Consider the following 22,673-nt stretch of genomic DNA (forward strand, 5'->3'; position numbering starts at 1 on the left):
AGAATAAATAAATACAATTTGGGAAAATTCTTAGTCTCTTAAACTAGTTCATCCTCAATCTTTAGGGCATATGTGTGTTATATCTCAACCATATCAATTTGTATTGCTTAGACTATTTTTTATTAATAGGATGGAGACAAAATTTATTTAAGCAAGAATGTTCCTAATCATATGCTGCCCTTGCCTATTAAAGAGAGTTCCCTTAGAGGATAAATTTCTAAATTGTCCTCTTAGGGTAATTTGGTCTTTGTTAGAACTGAAGAGTAGGACAAGGGATTACATTTGTTTAAGCAGAACAGAGGTGGCAAGAAAGAAAGTATGGCAGGAAGAAGAAGAGATACACAGATGTGGTTATATGCAAATACTGTTTGGGAATTGAGGGTGAGTGAGACAGGGGAGACCTGGGAATGTTAATGGCTGCCATCTCTTTGTGGGGTAGCAAGAGTAGAAAAGCACAGAGGATTCTAAAGATGCTTTGTGATGCATTAAGAAGACACTGCCATCCCCTTGACATTCTTAAAGGGAGGCTCCAAAAATAATTTTAATTGCTTGTAATTATTTTTGAATGATGAATGGATCATGAACCCTTGAATTTCCCTCCATGTAGGACTAAATTATAGTTCAGACGTTTGAATCTTATTTGGGTTCTACTAAATCATGTTCTGCCAAAATATAAAATCAATAAATTTGAAAGTGTGCTTCAGTGGCTATTTACACTTCCAAAATGCTTTCTACCATGAGCTGTGGCAGCTGAAGAGTAAGCAATTCTAGAGCTGATTGGTGTCCAGAAGATTGTCCTGCATTGAAACAACCTCAATGTTTTCATTCCCAACATAAAATACTTACTTTTTGGGGACTGGGTGGCATGAGGGATGGAGCCTTGCTACTCACAGGTCAGTGAACCTCTCTGTCCTGTGGGTGTGTGATGGTTTTCAGAAGAATTCTCATGGCACTCAGTACTCTTGACACTGGGAATTCTGTTTACATCTCTGACTGGGGAATAAAAGCACCTCTTTCAGTAAAAATAGGTCAAATCCTTTCCACAGCCACAGCCACAGTGCACTAAAGACTTCTGAATCTGGGAAGAGAACATAGTAATTAAAGATGTCACGGTACAGAATATATAATAGCATAAATAGAAAGAAAACCATACCTAGATTTGTCATAGTAAAACTGCCAAAAATGGGGGGGGGGGGTGGGCAGGAGAGAGAGAACGAGAGCAACCTCTTAAAAACAGCCGTATACAAAAGGCACATTATTTTCAAAGGAGCAATAATGACTGACAGCTGCCTTCTCAACAGACACAATGAAAGCTGGAAACCAATCTGTAACGTGCAAAAAACTACTGTTATCCTAGATGTCTATATCTGGCAAAAAAGTCCTTAAAGAATTAAGGTATATAAATACATTTTCAGGTAAATGGTGAGAATTCATCAGCAACAGACCTCTAATGAAAGAATTATTAAATAAGAATGCTTTGGGCAGAAGTAAAATAGTCACAGAAAAAGCATAGAAGTACAGGGACAAATGAAGAGAGAGGAAGAGGGAAAATATTAGAGTAAATCTAATAATCACAGAATTCACAAAACAAAAACAATAATACCTTATAGGGTATAAAATATGTGTACACTAAAAGGCACAACAATAAATAGCACAAAAGATGAGAGGATATAAATGAACTTAAGTGTTCTAAGGTGATTTCATTAATAAAAATTGGTAAAAATTATTAACTTATATTAGACTAAAATAAGTCAAGGGTACATGTTTTGATTTCTAGGGTAACTACTGAAGGATAGTAAAAATGTAAGGGAGATGATATTTTAAAGAAGCAATTAATGAAAAAGAAATCAATAACGAAGTTAAGAAGGAACATAGAATAGATGGGAAAAATTAGGATGATCATTTTAAGTCAAATGTATCAGAAAAACATGAAATATAAAAGGACTAAATCTTCCAAATTTTACATTAATCTGGATAGCAAAACCAAAATGTAATAGATTAAAAGGAAAATAGATCAGACAACGTAGACTTTAAGGCAAGATACATTACTAAAGAAAAGGAGGATATTTTATAATTATTTTGATCTACTGGAAGATATAATATTCTAAATTTCTAAGCATCTAACATTTTACAACCATAAAGCAAAATTTGAGGAAATTGTTCAACTTCCGCATGGGATTGAGCAGATTGTAGATGATTGACCTTCCAGCTGGCAAAAACTTGAAAAGTCCAGATAAAATACAAAAGTATTCACTAAAAGGCATCAGACAGTAGCAATAAGACCATAGACACCAGGGAATAGCACCTCCGAGATGTGAACTGAAAATCCCCACCAATTTTTCCTTGGTGTCATTTGCTAATTCTGGGAATTAGCAAAAGACTGGCAATCCAGGTTTGGCCCTAGTAGAAGGCTGCTGCTCTGGATAGAGAAATTAACCAAGCATTTGATAGTTGCACAGTGCTGGAGTGACAAAATTGAAAATTAAGGGAACTCAAACACGAAGTCAGTTTCTCTCCTTGAGATATTTGTTGAATTCTGAAGTTCATTGGGGCAAAGGGCAAAAATTCTAAGCTAAAAACCTATGAGGAGCATGGGAGAATTTCTCATACCGACCATGCTAAGGAGCTAAGATCAACCAGGGCCTGGAGGGCTCCAGCTGAATATACTGAGCTCTCCATTTAACACCTCTGAGGGCTATACCCAAGGAATAGGGTGGTACCAGAGGTGAACTGAGTCTTATCAAAATTGAAACTTAGCGTCATCTCAGTTCATTCCCTAATTAGATTAAAATGATCAGTTCCCTCCCTCCTCATCCAAATAACTGTTAGAGAAAAAGGGTGAATCTTTTCTGGCAAAGTATAATATATTCTGGAGTCCCAATAGCTTCTTATTCACAATGTCCAGCATTTAATAAAAATTACTGGGCATGCCAAGGGATAGGACCATGTGATCAATAACCATAAAATGCCACTAAAAATAGTCCTACAACTGACACAGACATTAAAGTTACCAGGCAAGATGAACTCCAAAATATCTATGATTAATAATATACCAAATAAAACAAAGGAAAAGCTGAAGAAAATAGATGAAAAGGTAAAGAATTTGACCAGATTGAAGTATATAGAGAAAAAAAGAATAGAAAATAAAGAAAAGAGAGTAACAGAAATGTGGAATGAAATTAAAAGGCTAACAAATCTTACTTGAGTCTCAGAAAGAAAGGAGAGACAAAATGTGACTTAAGCAATATTTTAAGAGAAAACAGCCCCAAATAATCCAAACATAAAGAAAATAAACGACATGCACAAATCTCTGTGAATTTCAACCATGATAAAACGTTGAATATATGTCTATATGTATATTAAGCAAGTCCAAAGGCAAAGAGAAAGATCTTACCAGGAACTAGAGAGAAAAGGCACATTACTTTCAAGTAGCAATAGTAAGCCTAACATCTGACTTTTCAACAGAAATCATGAAAACCAGAAGATAATGAAATGAGCTCTATAAAGTACTGAAAAACAAGTCAATCCCAACCTAAAATTTTATGCCTAGTGAAAATATTTGTCAAAAGTCAGAGCAAAATTAAGAGGTTATCAGACAAACAGAGAAATTGTCACCAGCGGATCTTCACTAAAAGAAATACTAAAAGGAATTTTTCAGGCAAAAAGAAATCATCCCTGATAAATCCTGAAAATGCAAGGAGGATGGAGGAGCAACAGCGGAGTAAATATGGGTGTAATTACAGAGGCTATTGATCTGTAAAAGCAGCAGAGAGTACCTGTGAGTTGAAATGTATACAGAAATAACATGCATCAGGGAATTAAAATACAGGATGAAATAATGCAAAGAGCAGGAGGAAGATACATACAGTTAAAAACGTTTTAAGATTCTGGCATTATAGAGAAAATAGTAAAAGTATAATTTATAATATACTTAAGTAAAGAATGCATGTTTTAACGTCTTCGGTGCTTGAAAGAAACAATAAATAATGTTATAGAAGGAAAATAAAATTAAAATGGATTAATCTAGAAGAAAGAAAAAGTGGAATGTAAAAGAGGAGGTCAAATAAAAAGTAAATAGCGAACAGATAAAGATAATCACAAGTATATCAGTAACTATACTAAATTAATGTGTACAAAATACTCCAATTAAGTATCAAGATTGTCAAACTCAATAAAAAAGGAAATGCAGCTCTATGCTGCAAATAAAAGACACATATTAAACATGAGGATACAGAAAGGATGAAATAAAAGGATGGAAAAGATATGCCAAGCAAGTATTAACCAAAAGAAATCTAGAATAACTATGTCAATATCAGATAAAATAGACTTTAATGGAGGAAGCATTACTAGAAACAAAGTGTGATATTTCATAATGGTAAAGAGAAAAATATCAGAATTCTACTTATGTTTGAACCTGATAATATACCTTTAGTTTATACTCATCATGAATTGAGAGAACTCCAAGAACTAGACAAATTTGCAATGAAGGAAGGGACTTTCACACACTTCTTTCAATAGCTGGTACAAAAAAAAGAGGCAGACAGAAAGTTGGGATATAGATGATTAGAACAAGAAAATGAACAGAGTGGACCTAATTGACATATGAACACTGCACTCAACAAGGAGAGAACTCACATACTTTTCAGTTGCCTGTGGGACATTTCCTGAAACTGGCAAGATGCTGGGTCATAAAGCAACCTGCAATTAATTTACTATGACTGAAACAATTCAGAATATTTTCTTTGATCACAGTGAAATTAAGGTTGCCATCAAAAACAAGAGATAGATAACCCCTGTTACTTTGAAAGTGTTGTTTAGGTCGAAGAAGAAATCACAATTGAAATTAGAAAATACTTTTGCTAAATTATAATGAATATAACGTCAAAGCATGTGGGAAGCTTTTAAAATAATGCCCAGAAACAAATAGATAGCTTTAAACACATATACTGAAAGACAATTAAGTCTTAAAATCAATAATCATGTATCAAGTAGGTAGGAAAAAAGGAGCAAATTAAACTCAAAGAAAGTAGAAGGAAAGAAATTACAAAGACTAGGACCAAAAATAATATGTAAAACCAGCAAGGTCAAAAGTTGGTTCTTTGAAAATTAATAAAATTAATTAATCAAGAAAAATAAAGAGGAAAATTATCAATATCACTAATGAAAAAGCGTGCATTATAATAGTAAGTCTTAGTACATAATGAAGAAAATAGCATTTTACGAAAAACTTCATGACAATGAAGCTGACAATTTAAATGAAATTAAAAAGTCCCTCCACACACACACAGAGTCATAAGATATAACTTTTAATATTTTTGAATAGGGCCTCATGAAGGCAAAAGTGACAAGGGCTCACAAAAGGCATCAGTGGCCCTATTCCCACTGAAACCCCAGGTTTCTATTGCTAAAATGAAAAGGGGAACAACGAATGCTGGGGACAATTGACAGTTTCTGCCCCAATCTGTGCCCGTGGCTGTTCAGCACCATAAATGTCCTTCTTCACACATTAGAACACACTCTCAGCTCCCTAAAAAGACTCAAATGTCCACCCGGTGACTGAACGCAGTTCAACACTGAGAGACTCCAGGTCCACAGGTGATGCCTCTCTGACTAGGCACCTGTAAACTACTAAATGAACTATACACTGCCCACCCCCCGCCCCACATTCAACATGTAAAGGCAGAGCAGGAATAAAATATAACCAGGGAAATAAAACAAAAGGAGCAAAACAAAACAAACAGAAAGCCTGCATTCTCCTAAAAGGGAAGAACTGAAAACACAGAACCTTTAATGGTACAGTCTGTTGGGCAGAAAAGGCAAAGACTGTTGTCCTGGAGTGAACTAATTTCTTGATTAGACTCAATTCTGCTCTCCAAAAGGCACTTCCTTGTTCTTTATGGCTGATGGATTTGACCCCTCCTTTATCTATTATTCTCTGTGGCTTCCCTCCTTTTGTAGCTCAGTTTCTGCTGTGGTTAATTTGGACATCCAGGGTAGGGCAATTACAGCTGCCTGTAAACTAGGCTTCTGGTTTCATTGCCTGAGTACTGGGAGCAATCATTGGAGGCAGCAGCTCTAGGACTGTGGGAATAGACCAGGTGAACAGAGACTTTCAATTTTGTATTAACCCTAAACTAGTTCCCACTACCAACACATACCACCTTCAGAATTTCTCAGCTGTATTTATAGATTTCCTAACTCTGCTGGCTTTCACTCTAATATGGTCTCATTTTCTCAATATTTTAATATTCTTTACTGCTAAAGCCAAGCTTTCTGACTCTGTAGTGCAATCAGAAAGTTACTTATATCCACATACTTTTTCTGACATTTTAATGGAATTTGGGTAGTAGGAATGGGCAATTCAGGAAATCAACAGTTATCTCTCTCAAACCTCAAATGATTAGGTTGGCTGTTCCTGTAGCATCTGTGTTACTTTACGTCCGTTTATTCTCACTCTTTTTTTGCATAGATATTGTGGATTTCTTAATGGATTTATACTGGTAATTGGAACGATAGCAGGAATAATTTCTTCCACTCTGACTGGAATAATTCTTAATCAGGTAAGGAACTTCCAGACATGGGTGGTTATTTTTCTGATAGCAATTGTACAGAAAAAGAAAGTAATACATATACAAAAAATTGCAGAGGAGACATCAGCAGGAGGTGAGTTATGAGTTTTTGTATCATATTAAACTTGGTCCAATCAGGCACCCCTCAAACCTACAGATATATAATCTTTCTGGTTATATGTCAATTAGTTGTGCCAAGAACTCTTTAGTCATTGGTCATTGGAATGGAAGTAGATCTCCATGATTTTTAATAATGAATGTGTGGCTTGATCAAAAAAGGTATTTAACTGGGTGAATGATAATATAAGTAACAAGATACAGTTTTGTCAGAAAAGGAATGAAAAATCAGGAACAAATAAAATTAAAGAATGACCAAAAGAAACACTTCTGTGAAGGCAGACTTCAGTTTCTACAAATGTTGTGGATAAGGTTACCTGAAATTCTCCTCTTAAAACACTTAAAATGCCCTAGAAAGTTGTAACAATCATTTTAAATCCATGCCTGATCTTGAAAAAAAATGTAAGAGAAAATTTCAGAGATTAAAAATGAAGGAAGAGCTTGGGGCCAGCCTGGTGGCATAATGGTTGGGTTTGCACGCCCTGCTTCGGTGGCCCGTGGTTTGCAGGTTCGGATCCTAGGCACAGACCTATGCACTGCTAGTCAAGCCATGCTCTGGTGGCATCCCACATGCAAAAAAATAGAAGACGATTGGCAAGAATGTTAGCTTAGGGACAATCTTCCTCAAGCAAAAAGCAAAAAGAGGAAGATTGGCAATAGATGTTAGCTCAGGGCCAATCTTCCTCACCAAAAAAGAAGAAGAAGAAGGAGAAGGAGAAGGAGAAGAAGAAGGAAGAGCTTGATTCCAGAGAGGCAAATCATCATCAAAGCCACTGGCTACCTTGGGCAACTACCCATCCTCGGTGGTCTATACCTTCAGTTGTAATGAACAGAGAATAAGATATAATATCCCAAAACTACTCATAAAAGAAGAGTCAGAATGGAAATGCTGGCATAAATCTGTAATCACTAAGGACTACACCCTCACACCACTAGCACCATGTAGCTCATATACAAACTTGGTTTATTTGGAGGAAAACTTATAAGCTGAGAAGTAGTAGGGTGCATGCGATTCCTCCAAATGCTCCTTATCCCATGTCTTGGACCAAGGAGAGAGAGTTTGCATTCACCACGGCCAAATTTCTCATAGAGAGGAACCTTCCACCATCATGCTCCATGACTTAGGATATCAGATAGGCATTGGCAGGAAACATCTTGATAACCATGGAAGCTCCCTGGTGAGAGAAGTGGCCTCACTAGAAAAGAACTCCAGGAGACCAGGGTGCATCTTCCCCCCCGCCCGGGCATAGAACCCACTCAGTTTGTTCTTCGATTGGACTCACTCAGACCTGCTGAGCTGCCTTCCAAAAGTTCTCAGGTGAGCTAACTTCCCTACTAACTTCCAAAACAGGGGAGGAAATGTAGCTCCAGAACTCTCCAAAGTGTCTCTGCCCAGTAAGGAAACCTGTCTGTCTCAGCTTCAGCTTCGAAGGGAGAGGAAAACTTGAATAAAGATTCTTCTGAATATTTGAAACAATAAACCATTGTTCACAAGGGTGAGGCGCAAATTCAAACTCTATTTGTTCCAAATGCCATAAGCCAAGTATTGAATTTCAAGTGGTCCACAGATACCTAGTGGAAGCAAGTAAAATTTTTCTGGAGAAACTTCCCTAAATTCATACTCCAGAATTTCCTCCTGCATAACATTTCAGTGAATATGACTTCACAGTCAATCAATCAAAAATCACAAAACACTTGATGAAAAACGTGACATGTGAGAGAAGAATTAAAAACCACAGAATCAGATCTTCAGAGATATTGGAAATCTATGCATATGTTTAAAAAAGTAAAAGACCGTTGAAAATATAAATAAGAAACATAAAATTTGACCAGGAGCCAAATCTAACCTCTAGTGATTAAAAATACAGAAATTGTGGAGCTGGCCTGGTGTTATAGTGATTAAGTTCACCCATATCACTTCTGCAGCCTGGAGTTCATGGGTTCAGATCCCGGGTGCGGATCTATGCACTGCTCGTCAAGCTATGCTGTGGTGGCATCCCACATACAAAATAGAGGAAGAGTGGCACTGATGTTATCTCGGGAACAATCTTCCTCAAGGAAAAAGAGGAAGATTGGCAATGGATGTTAGCTCAGGGCCAATCTTCCTTACCAAAGGGGAAAAAAAAAATATATATATATATATATAAATTGAAACAAAAAATTGCAAGTTAAATACAACTAAAAAGAGAATTAGTGAGGCTTCTACTTCCATTAATGGGAGAGTAAGTGATTTGGGCCAACCCTCTTAATAAAGACAATGAAATAGGCTAGAAAAATATAAAAAGAGTCTTCTGTGAAGCTTCAGAGAACTAAAGAGGTAAAAAACTTTAACAGGTAGGATCTGGGAGAAGCCAGGAACTGAAAGAGTTGAGCAAAGGACCAAGGGTTATTTTCCTCCTGGGGTGAGGAAAGCTGATTTTTTGGCTGCTCTCCAGTACCTGCTGAGGATGAGCAACCTGATAAATTAACTTGTTTTAGTCTGAGACCTTCCAATGGCTGCACTGATGGAGTAAGGTGAACAGAAATAAACCAGTCCTCACGTGGCCTGCTTTGGTCATCTGGATAGACCAGAAAATATCAAACCTTAATTGAAAAGGATTCAGGAGGGCCAGTGCCCCAAATCAGCCTGGAAGAAGCAAACAAAAACTCTGCTTGGAGGCAAACAGCATCACCCATCAAATAGTCGGTAGAAATAGTTTTTAAGTACAATCTTCTGCACACAACAAAAGATAACCAGGCACATTGAGGAGTCATGACAAAATGGGGGAAAACCAGCAGAGCCACAAATAAGAGCAAACAACAGTAGCAACAGAAGTAGACCCCAAGGACAACAGATAATGGAATTATCAAATTAGCAGTAACACCAGTATGCTTACTCTGTTCAAAAAAGTATAAGTGAAGCTTGAAAGTTTCTGTAGAAGGCTTAAAACTGTATGAGTAACAGAATATTTGAAAAAGTACTACTAAAAATAAATTTTAGAAATGGAAAATTTAAAAAACAAAATTAGGAACTCACTGAGTGAATTCGACAGACACAGCAGTGGGGCCAACAACCCCAAAGCCCAGTAGCAAAAATTTATAAGGGTTTTTTTTTCTCCATTGATAGATTTATCACAAGTCAGCTAACAGGGTTAACTGGGAAGAACCCCTTCTCCAAGCATCCCCAATGGCCAAAGCAGAGAAAAGGGATGTAGTGAATTGTGCAATGGCTCTTCTGCTCCATTGCATGGTCCAAAGCAAGTTTCATGGCTAAACCTGACTTTAAGGGAGCTGTGGAGTGCAACCTTGCCATGTGCCTGGAAAGAGGACCAAAAATGTGTGGTGAACAACTTGTTGATTACCTCAGTTCACTCTTCTAGCCACCAAAAATTCAGTTTACACTCCTTCCTGCATGTGGAACAATTTTACTCCTCTATAAGGGAGGCGACACAACCCCAAAGTCCCTCCTAGTTATGGCATCAAGTTCAAAGTGCAAAATATGTCATCCTTTCATTGAGACATAATGCATAACTGTCCTCTGCAGCAGGGGTTACATGCTCCGTCATGCTGTACACTATTGCAGCACAGCAATGCAACAGCCACAATAAATACTTCCCTTCAGAAAAGGAAGCTTGGGAGACAAACAGCAACCATTGGTCCAGAGGAATGCTGACCCTGAGGGCAGACATTTTGAGAGCTACCTATTGGTGCATATTTGAATGTTTTTGATTAGGCCCAGAAGTGGCTGAATGTAGGGACTGGAGGATTAAATTTGAAAGCTTCAATTTTTCAATGATTCTATAATCGTTTACTAAGGAAAACCAATAAGATCAATAAAACTAAAAAGAGAAAAAGTAAAGAAGAATACGGTTTAGTAAGTCTGCTCGGAACAAGCTCAACATACTTAACAGCATTTATAAATACCAGAAATACCATGTGGGAAAAAAATCTAAATAAGATGCCATTCACACTGGTAACAAAAGTTATAAATATCTTGGAATTAATGCAACAAAAAATATGTAAGACCATAATGGAGAAATTTTTTAAACTACTGACTTTATAAATTGCTATTAATAATACAATGTGTAGAGTTATAAGCAAAAACAAGATAGGCTAATGTATAAGAAAAAATAGTGTATGTAATCTGGGAGAGACTGATGGGAAATGAAAACGTTCAATTTTTTTTAATGAATCAGTTTTTATTCAGAGACTATAGAATTCTTCTCCAACTTTCTTTTCTTAATTTTTTTATTGTGTAAAAAACACATAGTATAAATTCACCCTTTTAACAATTTTTAAGTGTATGTTACAGCATTGAATAGTTAACTGCATTGTTAACTATATGCACATTGTTACACAACAGACATTTAGAACTTTGTCATCTTGCATAACTGAAACTCTATACTCAATGAACAACAAATCCCCATTTCTCCCTCCTCCCAGCCTAATTTTTTTTAAATATAAGGATTAATGGTAATTTTTTTATATATGAGTTAAAGTTTTAAGGGCAACCATTAAAATAGGCATAGAGTGTAGAATTTTCAATCTAGAAGAGGGGGGAGAAATGGAATGAGAACAAAGAAAGCAAAAGCGAAACCTCCCCAATTTGAAAGAAAGTAAGAAATGGTGTGAGGTGTGGGTAAGAATATAGGTAAAAAATAGGACAAACTGAAAGCACAATGAGAGATGGTAGAAATAAATCCAAATATACCAGTGATCACAATAAATATAGATGGACTAAACTCTACAGTTAAAAGACAAAGTTTGTAAAACCAGATTAAAAACAAAATCCATTCATATGTCATTTATGTATAAGATACATATCTAAAACAAAGAGAGAGAAACATTAAAAGTTGTAAGGGCAGCATAAAAAAAAATGAAGCAAATATTAACCAAAGAAAGATGGTATTATCATATTATCAGGAAAAACGTTTTCTTTAAGCAAAAATATTAGAAACAATGAGAGTCAGCGACTTAGCAGTTTACAGTGTGTATTTCTCTGGTGAAACAATCTTGTTCAAATGTTAACTCAGCTACTTAAAAGCTGTGTAACCTGGAAAGATTTCTTAATCTAAGTCTTAGTGTCTCCAGCTGTAAATGGCCAAGATGACATAGAAACCTCATGAGGGTAAGGTGATTACCAAATCAGATCATGCATGTGAGTGTCAGACGCTTGTGTGCTTGTGTGTTCAATGAATAATAGCAACTAGTATTATTATTTCCATATCCTTTTAAATCAGGAAAAATAAAAGTGTGTTTGCATCTATCCTATTGTTTAGCATTCTGAAAATGCTGGCAAACACAATTGGTTAAGAAAACTAAATTACAAGTATATGCGGTGTAAATGCAAAGAAAAAATAACATCATGTATAGAGAATATAATTGTCCTCTTGTGGGAAAACATCGAAGTTAGATATCATACTGTGGAAAAATCTAAAGCACAGTAGCAACCAATGTTGCAAAATACCTGTGGGGGAAAAAACACTGAAGATTGTGCAAAGTCCATATGAAGAAAACTGCACATTTATTGAGCAACATTAGTGAAAATACATGAAAGGAGAGGCATATCAAGCTTTTACGCTGGACTTCAATTCCAAATCACAATGAATTCTATAGTCTTAACAAAGTTATTGCAAGCTTAATTATTTATCATTAAATTTCTAAGCACCTCTTGGTCCTTTTCTTAACTTTCTGTTTGCCAATGCCTGTCCAGTTTGGCATATTTTAGTTACAGAAATCACTATAATTAAATAGAATTAAGGTCTAGTCTAGCAACTAACATGTTATTTTATTTTTTAGATGTCTAACCTTAATTGTATTTTAAATGAAACTAGCGATAATTTTGTCAACTTCTGAAAAAAATACATTCTGAATAACAAAGTTTCATTTCAAACCAGAGGGGATTGATTGATTTTTTTTTAAACATAGTGGCAAGCCCACTTGTAGAAAAATGTAATTATACTCTGTTCTCATATCTTATCCCAAAATTAATTCTAGATGAGTAAAATGTAAATGAAGAAAGGAAACAATAAAGATACAAAAGTAAAATCAGCGTTAATGATTATATAAACTCTGGGCAGGACATCCTTCAAAAGCATGGCAAGAGAGACCAAAACTCAATTACAATGCATTATACATTTAACTACATAAAATTTAACCTCAGCTGATGAAAGAAATAAAGGACAAAGTGGTAAAATCTGAAACATAATTGAATTTAATGTAATCTTTGAACATAGATGCAAAAATGAAATAAACTACCGCACGTAGAATCCACCAGCATATTAAAATACATTTGACACCATGATTAAGTAGGCCATTTTCTATGAAAGTAAAAGTGGCTTGATATTACAAAATCTATTAATGAAGCTGGTCATATTGAAAGGCTGAAAGAGAAAATGTGTCAGACATTTTCATAGATTAAAAAAAGGTATTTAATAAATTTTATTCAAAAGCATTGATGTGTATGTAATTAACCACCAAGATATTCAAACTTTTAGCAGCAAAAAGTGAAAAACAATTCAAATATAAAGAAATGAGGGATGTGTTTATAAACTTTATGGATCTAAACTCTGGATTACTAATCAGTTAGTAAAGGTTATGGTACAATCGAATATTTCTTGATATGCAAGCATGTTTATGATATATTTCTAAATGAAAAACCATGTGCATTCTTGGCTTTAGCACTATGTACATCATAATGTCATTTTTCTGCATGAAAAATTATATGTACATTGACAGAGGTGAAAAAGTAGAAAGACAAATAGCGATTATGTTTGTAGAGTGAAACTGTGACTTTTTTTAAGTGTTTTTCCATGTGTGTTAAGTGATCTGTGTTGAGCCTATATTAATTTTAATGTCATATTCTAAATGTTACCAAATATAACAACAAGGTTAATAATTTAAAATTATTTTGCACTTTAATCCCTCAGGATCCAGAATCGTCCTGGTTTAAAATCTTCTTCCTGATAGCAGGCATTAATGTGATAGGCGTAATTTTCTACCTTATATTCGCTAAAGCAGAAATTCAGGACTGGGCTAAAGAAAAACAACACACACGCCTCTGAAGGTAAGAAGGGATAGATTAAGGACAGATTTTGAAAGTGGGGATGCAGGACGGAGAGGAGTTGAGGATGGCCCCTGAGCAAACTGTGGTGTTGCTGACTGAGATGGGCAAAAACAAGGGCTGCAGACTCGGGGGAGAAGACTAGGCCATGTGAAGTATGAAACTATTTGACATCCTGATGGAGAGGGCATGCCACCCAGAAGATGTGCTACTCTGGAATTCTAGGAAGATACTGGGGCTAGAGATAAAAATTTGGGTGCCTGGACCTCTCTAACATTTAAAGTTGAGGAAGAGAAGGGAAAATTTGCCAGGGAGACCAGGAAGGGCCTTCAATGAAGTAGGAACAGTTGCAGAGAGTGGTATCTCAGAAAAGAAGTGAAAAAGGTGGGTATAATTACCTGTGGCAAATGCTATCAAGCAGCCAAATTGTCTAAGGTCTGAAAACTTACTAATGGGTTTGGCAAGAGGTACTTTAAAGGTGACCCTGGCTAGAATGATTTTCAAGTGAATGATGGAGACAAGAGGCCCATTAAAGTTCGAAAGAGAATCTGATATTGTGCCTTTCTTCTCTAAACTCTGTCAGTGGTAAATAGAAGGAGAAATGTCTTTTCTGCAGAATTATTTCAGCTAATACATAAGCAAGACTTGATGGATATAGAATATCCCCCTTTTGTAAACCCCAGTGAATTAAGGGATCCAAGTATTGTGCGTTAACAGCTGTTAACATCACCAAAAGAGAGACATAGAGACATTTTGTACATCCTGATGAAAGAGCATACCACCACCAAGATCTTGCTAAGAAAATCAAACTGAATATGATCAAGCCTCTGGGAACAGCTAATGTTTTGGAAAAGATACAGAGAACAGAGAATATGTTGAAATAAATCCTAAGGATATCATCAGCAAATCTAAACCATAGGAAGGTTACAGGTCAAAAGACTTAGATTCTTTAACAAATAAATTATAAGGGGAAAAAAAGATGAAGGGGGAATCTCTACATTAAAAGGGACTTAAAAGATATAAATTTTTAAAAGCTGATGAAACTAAACTCTATAGGGATACATACATAGGTGACAAATCTATAGAGACATACACAGAAGACATTACTCTAAATGTCAGGATAGTCATTACTTCTAAAAGGGAGAGAGAGGTTGTGATTAGGATGGATCACAGAAAACTTCTAGGGTCCTGGTGATATTTTATTTTTCACGTCTAGGGTTGTGATTAAAAGAGTGTTCACTGAGTTACACATTTGTTTTGTGAAGTTTTCTGTATCTGTGTTTTATAAGAAATGAAAGAAGGAGGGAGAGAGGGAGGGAGGAAGGGAGGAAGGAAGGAAGGAATGAGAGAAGGTGAGCTGAGGAAATGGAGATAGCCAGAATAGACAGTCCTATAAAGGAGAGCAGAGAAATAGCATGGTAACTGTAGAGGGATGTGGCATTAGGGAGTTTTTGTTTGTTGTTTGTTTTAGAATTAGGTGCAATAATATATAAGCTGACGGTTTAATCCAATAGTGAGTTTTCACAATGTTGGAGAGAAGGTTCACAGGCAGAATTAAAGTCTTGAGTCATCCAGAAGGGATGCTATCCAAGCACAGTGCAGGGGTTGGCCTTGGATATGAACCTAGAGTTGATCCAAAGTAGCGGAGAGAAGGCAGAGTTTACGGGCACATACATGGTGGGTCAGGATGTGGGTTGGCATTTTATCTGTGCAATAAGCAGCAAGGTTTTCACTTAAGAGGGAGAAGTTGAGAGAGAAGGAAATAAAGGAATCCACGTTGGAAAAGGGTAAAATTACCACCATGAGTGGATGATATGATTGTTTACCTAGAAAATCCAAGTAGGTTGACTGGAAAGCTATAGAAACAATAAATGCATGCAATAAGTTTCTGACTAACCCATTAATAGAGAAATAAATTTTTTCACATTAAACAATGATAACCAGTTAGCAAATTTATTGAAAGAAATGATCCAGATGATGATTGGAGGGATATTTGATAGTATCAATCAAAAATTAAATTGACTCGGTGTTGCCAGTACTAAGAACATCCATAATGGTGCACTCACAAAAAACCACCAACATAGATATATACTCAAGATTGCTGCTTAAAAATGGCAAAAATCTGGGTCTGAAATTAAACATGTCCATCAATGCAGTCTTAGTTAATAAATTTTGTGTAAGTGAATGGAAGATAAGCAGTAGTTGGAAAATATGGTAGCTCGAACAAATATTTTAACATAGAAATTTCTGAGGCTGTCCTTATGAATAAGCTCATAACAGCACTAGGAAATACTCCATAGGCATCAGCAAAGGTTTAGCCTCTATTTCCAAGGTATGGAGTTGGGAACAGTCATGGTTGCAATCATACTACTTTATTCAGATCCTATAAATCTTACTTGTTTCCACATAGTTGTCTATTAAATACTAAAAGTTATACTGATGTTTTCCACTACTATTTCCATTAATTTCTGTTTATGTCCAAGCAGTTGTTATTGAATATTCTGATGTTCTATTACAATTTCAAAAAGATTTTGACAATTATATCTTAATTGGAAATTTAATTTTGACTTTGTAAAATTATCAGCCTTTTCCATATTATGATTTTTACTCTTAATTGACTTTCTGATATCGATATTGCAACCTCACATTTTTTGCACGTATGCTTGTTTGAGATTCCCTGGAATACTTTTTCGTAGCCTTTAAATTCCACCTTCCCGAGTCATTTCGTTTAGTATTTGTTTCTTACAAATGGTACATTGTTGGGCTTAATTATTTCACCCACTGAGTGCTGTCTGCTTTGTATAGATGAACTTAATTCAACCGCATTTATTATCATTACAAATGTACTTCATTTTCTGTCATTTTATTTTATATCCCCTTAAAAAATGTCCTCCTTATCTTTGTGGCCTTCCTCTTCCTCCTGCTCCTTTGCCTGCCTCTAGTAATTCGGAAAGTTCATGGAATATTTTCAATTTTGGTTGTGCTTATACTCTTTAAGTTTTCTTTGAAAATGTGTTCATTTTTCATTAGTGTGCTATACTCTTTTTCTGCCTTCTTTTTCCTTCCAAAATATCTAAAATATTTGACTTTTCTAATCACTTTTCTCTGGCTAGGACTGATTCTACCTGAGCTTGTAATTGCCCAAGCACGGTGTGGGTAGAATTTCCTCAATTCTTTTCTGGTGTTTGCCTGGTCGCCATTTTCATCTTGCCATCAGGCTGGAGCTGGAGGCCTGGAGGCTTTAAATCTGCCTTTTAGACTCTAGGCTAGGTGACAGACAGCTCAGGGAACTCCAGCACAGGTAGTATGATAGTTCAAAAGATGTTTTCCTTGGCCTTGCTTTTTGTTGTGCTGGTGGTTGTTTCTTCAACATCCTGCCTCTTCAGGGCTGTCAGCCATTAGGCAGTGCACAGGCATTTTGTTTGCAGCAGCAGCCGTGTTTTTCCCATCACAGTCAAACTGACACTTGTTGCAAAGTTGGTCAATCTCAACTTCCCCTCTTGATTTAAGAAGATGGGGGAAAATAAGCAAGGGCTGAGTCATAACCACATATTTCTCCTCTATCCCAGAGGTCACAGCAAAAGGGCATGGGGCGCCAGAATTGCAAGGGTCCATCTGGTTTCCAGATGCGCTTTCCCCTGCTTCACTTCACTCTGGTGGAAAGATGGTACAGCCCCTGGCCTGGGGCATTTCCCTCTTATTTCCTGACGAATGCATCCAGCTCATGAGTCTGGTAGGCAGCTGCAAGTTGATTCCCAGTGTCACCTTTTCAATCAGTCCTCATTGTTTCGGATTTAGCAAATAGTGCTTGTTGGTTTTGGCATGAGGGAGTTCCCTAGTTTTTGCAGTTTTCTGTTTTGCTTCTTTGAATTTATTTCAGGGGTTCCGGGGATACTAGTTGTGTAAAGGGACATGCATTCTGCCTGTGGAAGTTCCTTATAGCAGGACTTCTCAACTTCTTTTGTATAATGGACCTCAATTCAGAATATCATGCAGAAACTCCGAAGGAGAATGATTATGTTGAAATAGTTATCAAGATATTTTAAAAGCACATTTGTAATAACATATATGCTTCTTTATTGATTCATTAAATAATGAGAACTAACAAGAGGTCTAATATAACTACTATAATTTCAAAATAATAGTGATGAGCAAAACAATGTTTTTTGAGATATTGATAATAACTATAATGCTATAAGAAAATATCTATGACACATTTATTTCCATCTTGTGGTCTGAAAGTCTCATGTCACAGAAAGCTAGCTGGGTCTGCCTAGCTTTTAACTCGTCAGCCGATTTGTATAAAAGACCCCTAAGCTCTTTCTTCTATGCGATGGAAGGGCCACGGGAACGCCAGTGTTGGGCTGTGCTTAGGGCATCAATTGGCCTTAATGTGTCTTTGCAGTGAAGCAGCCTACCTTGCCATTGCTGCCCCCTCTCCCCAATAACTTTTGAACAAAATGGTTCAGGAAATGAATTGTTCAGGAAACTTTCCCTTCGAACCTGCTCCGTGAAGAAAGAATGATAAGTCAGGATCCCCTCCACGTTTTTTTAAAGCACGGTTAGGTAATAAAAAGTCTTGTGGTCACTTTAAATAGCAATCACACACGTTACCTGGTTAGGTAATCGAAAATACTCATTTCAATATATAATGCAGCACACCAATTGCCCTTCAAGTATGACAGTCCTTCCCTGTCTCTCTGGCTTGAACAAAGTTTCAGGCAGACCATCTCCTTCAGGGAAAGGATGTGACCATTTTCTTCTTTCTCTATCCTCATCCCCCAGTTTGCTGACCCCATTTCTGCCCCTCCTGGGGTATAACAAGGAGAGAAAAGAGAGGAAAGCAGGTAGGGAAATTTCTTGTTAGTCTAGCCCTATTGTCAGATATCTCAAGCTCCCTGGGCTAGAAGATGTTGAAAACACTCTTTCCTTCGTGCACAAGAGGCCTAAAGGCAATGTCCCTTGGCTCCTTGGCTCCACTCCACACAGGTCGCTCTTTATGGATATCCTATCACCCTTCCAGGTGGTCCCTTGGGACAGACTATCTCTCCTGTGACCTGCATCTGGTCCATGGGAAACACTAACACATCTTCAGGCCTAGATTCCTCAGGAATCTACTCCAGGTGGTTTCATTAAAGGCTCATCCCAGCAGATATGAATGTGGGGTGGGGCAGGCTTCCACCTACGCCAGAGAGAGGCAGGGTGGGAAAATCACAGCACAATTTTTTAAGTTTTATTCACACAACAGTATAATTCACATGCCATGTAATTCACCTGTTTAAAGTGTACAATTCAGTGTTTCTTAGTATAGTCACAGATATGTGCAACTGTCACCACAGTTAATTTCAGAACGTTTTTATCACCACAGAGAGAAAACTTGTACCTTTACCATTACTCTCCTGTCACCCCATCCTTCCAACCCTAAACAACAAATAATCTCATTTCTAATGCATCCTCTCTGTAGATTTACCTATTCTAGACATTTCGAATAAATGGAATCACCTAATATTTTTTTGTGATTAGCCTCTTTCACTTAGCGTAATGTTACAGTGTTCATCCATGGTGTAGTATGTGACAGTACTTCATTCCCGTTTGTGGCCAAGTAATATTTGATTGCATGGATATACCACATTTTGTTTATTCATTCATCTGTTGATGGACATTTGGGTTGCTTCCACTTTTTGGCTATTGTGAATAGACTGCTATAGACATTTGTGTACAAGTTTTTGTGTGAATGTTTGTTTCTTTTGGGTATATACCTAGTAGTGGAAATACTAGGTCATATGATAATTCTATACTTAACTTTTTCAGGAACCATGAAACTGTTTGCCATAGTGGCAGCACCATTTTACATTCCCATCAGCAAATGTATGAGGGTTCCAATTCTCTACATCCCTACACTGTTATTTTCTGTTTGATTTTTGTTTTATTATTGCCATCCTATTGGGTTTGAAGTAGTTTTTATTTGTGTTTCCCTAATGTCTAATGATATTGAGCATCTTTCCATGTACTCATTGGCCATTTTTATATCTTCTTTGGAAAAATATTTATTTGAGTTTTTTGCCCATTTTTTAGTTGATTTGTTCGTCTTTTTGTTGTTGAGTTTATATATTCTGGGTATTGGACCCTTATCAGATACGTGATTGGCAAATAGTTTCTCCCATTCTGAGGTTGTCTTTTCACTTTCTCGATAGTGTTCTTTGATGCACAAAAGTTTTTAATATTTATGAAGTTCCCTTTATTTTCCCTTTTGTTGTTTCTGCTTTTGGTGTTATATCTAAGAAACCATTGCCAAATTTGAAGTTGTGAAGATTTACTCCTGTATTTTCTTCTAAGAGTTTTATTGTTTCAGCTCGTACATTTAGGTCTTTGATCTTTTGAGTTAACTTTTGTAAAGGGTGTGAGCTAAGGGTCCAGATTCATTCTTTAGCATGTAGCTATCCAGCTGTCCCAGTACAATTTGTTAAAAAGACTGTTCTTTCCACATTGAATGGTCTTGGCATCTTTATCAAAAATCAGTTTTCCCTAGACAGATTGGTTTATTTCTGGACTCTTACTTCTATTCTACTGGTCTATACAGCTATCTTTATGCCAGTACCACTCTCTCTTGATTACTCTTGCTTTGTAGAAAGTTTTGAAGTATGAGTCCTCCAACTTTGTTCTTCTTTTTCAAAACTGTTTTGGCTATTCTCGGTCTCTTGAAATTCCACATGAATTTTAGAATCAGCTTGTCAATTTCCACAGAGAAATCAGCTGGGATTCTGATAGATTCTGATCTATGGATAATTTCAGGAGTATCGCCATTTTAACAGCGTTTACTCTCCCAGTCCATGAACATAGGATGTTTTTCCATTCATGTAAATCTTCTTTAATTTCTTTAAACAATATTTTGTACTTTTCTGAGTATAAATTTTACACTTTTGTTAAATTTGTTCCTAAGTATTTTATTCTTTTTAATGCCATTTTAAATAAAATTTTCTTAATTTTTGGATTGTTTGTTACAAGTATATAGAAATATAACTGATTTTTGTATGTTGATCTTGTATCCTGAAACCTTGCTAAACTGACTTATTACTTCTAATACTTTTTTAGTGAATTCCTTACAATTTCTATGTAGAAGATTATGTCATCCTTGAATATAGTTTGACTTCTTTTTCAATCTAGATGCCTTTTATTTCTTTTTCTTGCCTAATTGCCCTGCCTAGAACCTCTATTATAGTGTTGAATAGAAATGAGAGAGTGGACATCCTTGTCCTGTTTTTGATCTTAGGGGGGAAACACACATTTTTAAATTCTTTCAAAGTCTTTATCCATCTCTGTTCTCCTGAAGCGTTCACTTTTATGTAATCCTAAATTGTTTTAGAACCATATGACTGGTTTTTTTAATCGCATCCTGAAGAATATCTGTAAGGTGCCCTTACACCTCACTTTGGAATTTTATATGTGTTGTATATTGTCACCAATACCAAAGTCTCCAATGTAACAATGTCTTACATCCTGTTTCAGAATTATTCACCACAAATTTGGCCAAATATAGGCCATCCCAGAAAAGAGGAGAACAAGAGATACCTTTCTTCCTTCCAGTGAACTGTGTGCACTTAAAGCAGTAACATTTTGGTGAGAGATATCAAATTTTCTCTCCGTTGCTGGTGAAATGACAGCATTGTGTAACATTTCCCCTCCATTGGATAAAATGCATCACGATTGCCTACACTAAAGGAATGCTTATATTCAGCTAACATGTAGAAACACATCTGGGGTACTTATACACAGTTATTAGGCAATGTAAGTAGTTTCTACTCAGAAAGCCAGAAAATGTCTATTAGTGTGAATGACATGTTTTAGTAACTAATAAAACTCCAAACACAAAAAAGAATAAAAGTGTTCGGTATAAAAGAAAGATAGTGTGTGCCTTCCTCATTGTTACCCCAGATAGGTCCCTGGATTCATACACCAGTTTAGCACCTTAGCCACTTCCCCTTTTTGGGTTTTGGAGAACATGACACCAGCTGAATTAATATGGACACCTGCTAACCAGGTGAAGCTGAGTTTCAGTCCATTTTAACAGATAGCACTGCCCCAATTGCCACAGGGTACAGCAGTCTGTTCTTTGAAAGGACTAGGGATGCTTCTGAGCCAGAAGTCAAAGTGTGTCGTTGGTGTAGGATCACAAAGGGAAGTTTTATTTTCATTTTCTTAGTAACAAATTGATTATGAAGAATGGGAATTTGGTAAAACACAAAAAGTGTGCCTTGTTATTGCTGTGGATAAAATGTACTCTTATTAGGGAGAGCAGCAGTATCAAACTACCTGAGTTCCAAACCCTATAGGTGTGCAGTGTTTTTTTGTTTTCGGGATACAGCACAGATGTATAGCAAATGATGGATAGTTTCATACCATGTGCCTGGACCTAGCAAGATGTTGGAATTGTTCACACCTTTTACACATAGACTTTTGAGAGTAAAGAAGAAGGATGATAAAATTGCACCAATCATATTCATTTTTATGTCAAGAGGAGAGAAGTGGGGGTCGGCCAGATGGCATAGTGGTTAAGTTCATGTGCTCTGTTTGGGCAGCCCAGTGTTCACGGGTTTGGATCCTGGGCACGGACCTACACACTACTCATCAAGTCATGCTGCAGCGACGTCCCACATACAAAATAGAGGAAGATTGGCACTGATGTTAGCTCAGCGACAATCTTCCTCAAGCAAAAACGGGAAGATTGGCAAGAGATGTTAGCTCAGGGCCAATTTTCCTCACCAAAAAAAAAGAGGCGAGAAGTGTAACAAATGCCTAGTATAACCTATCATTGGGACAAGGAAGACAACTTGGGGAAAATATACTAAGCCAGACTATTTCTTTAAACTGTTTTAAAGCTTTCTTATATCCACTGAGTACAAGGACTCACCGGTGACATTTGGGTGCACTTTTTCTTTCTCTTCAAA

The 22,673-nt window shown here is 36.5% G+C and overlaps 1 protein-coding gene across 8 annotated transcripts in view; it reads left to right on the plus strand.

Annotated features, from left to right (window-relative positions):
* SLC17A1 (solute carrier family 17 member 1) overlaps positions 1-22,673 on the plus strand; it is a 52,614-nt gene that overhangs the window by 26,760 nt on the left and 3,181 nt on the right. For 6 of the 8 annotated variants that reach the window (XM_070515525.1, XM_070515531.1, XM_070515527.1 and 3 more), the window contains 2 exons: positions 6,470-6,560; positions 13,595-13,731. In XM_070515525.1, coding sequence (XP_070371626.1) covers positions 6,470-6,560; positions 13,595-13,729 — 226 coding nt within the window. In that variant the 3' untranslated portion in view covers positions 13,730-13,731. Of the gene's footprint in view, positions 1-6,469; positions 6,561-13,594; positions 13,732-21,234; positions 22,661-22,673 lie in introns of those variants that run through there. The other 2 variants (XM_070515526.1, XM_070515528.1) reach the window with 1 other exon arrangement.

The sequence above is a fragment of the Equus asinus genome, chromosome 8, assembly GCF_041296235.1.
Source record: "Equus asinus isolate D_3611 breed Donkey chromosome 8, EquAss-T2T_v2, whole genome shotgun sequence".
NCBI lineage: Eukaryota > Metazoa > Chordata > Mammalia > Perissodactyla > Equidae > Equus > Equus asinus.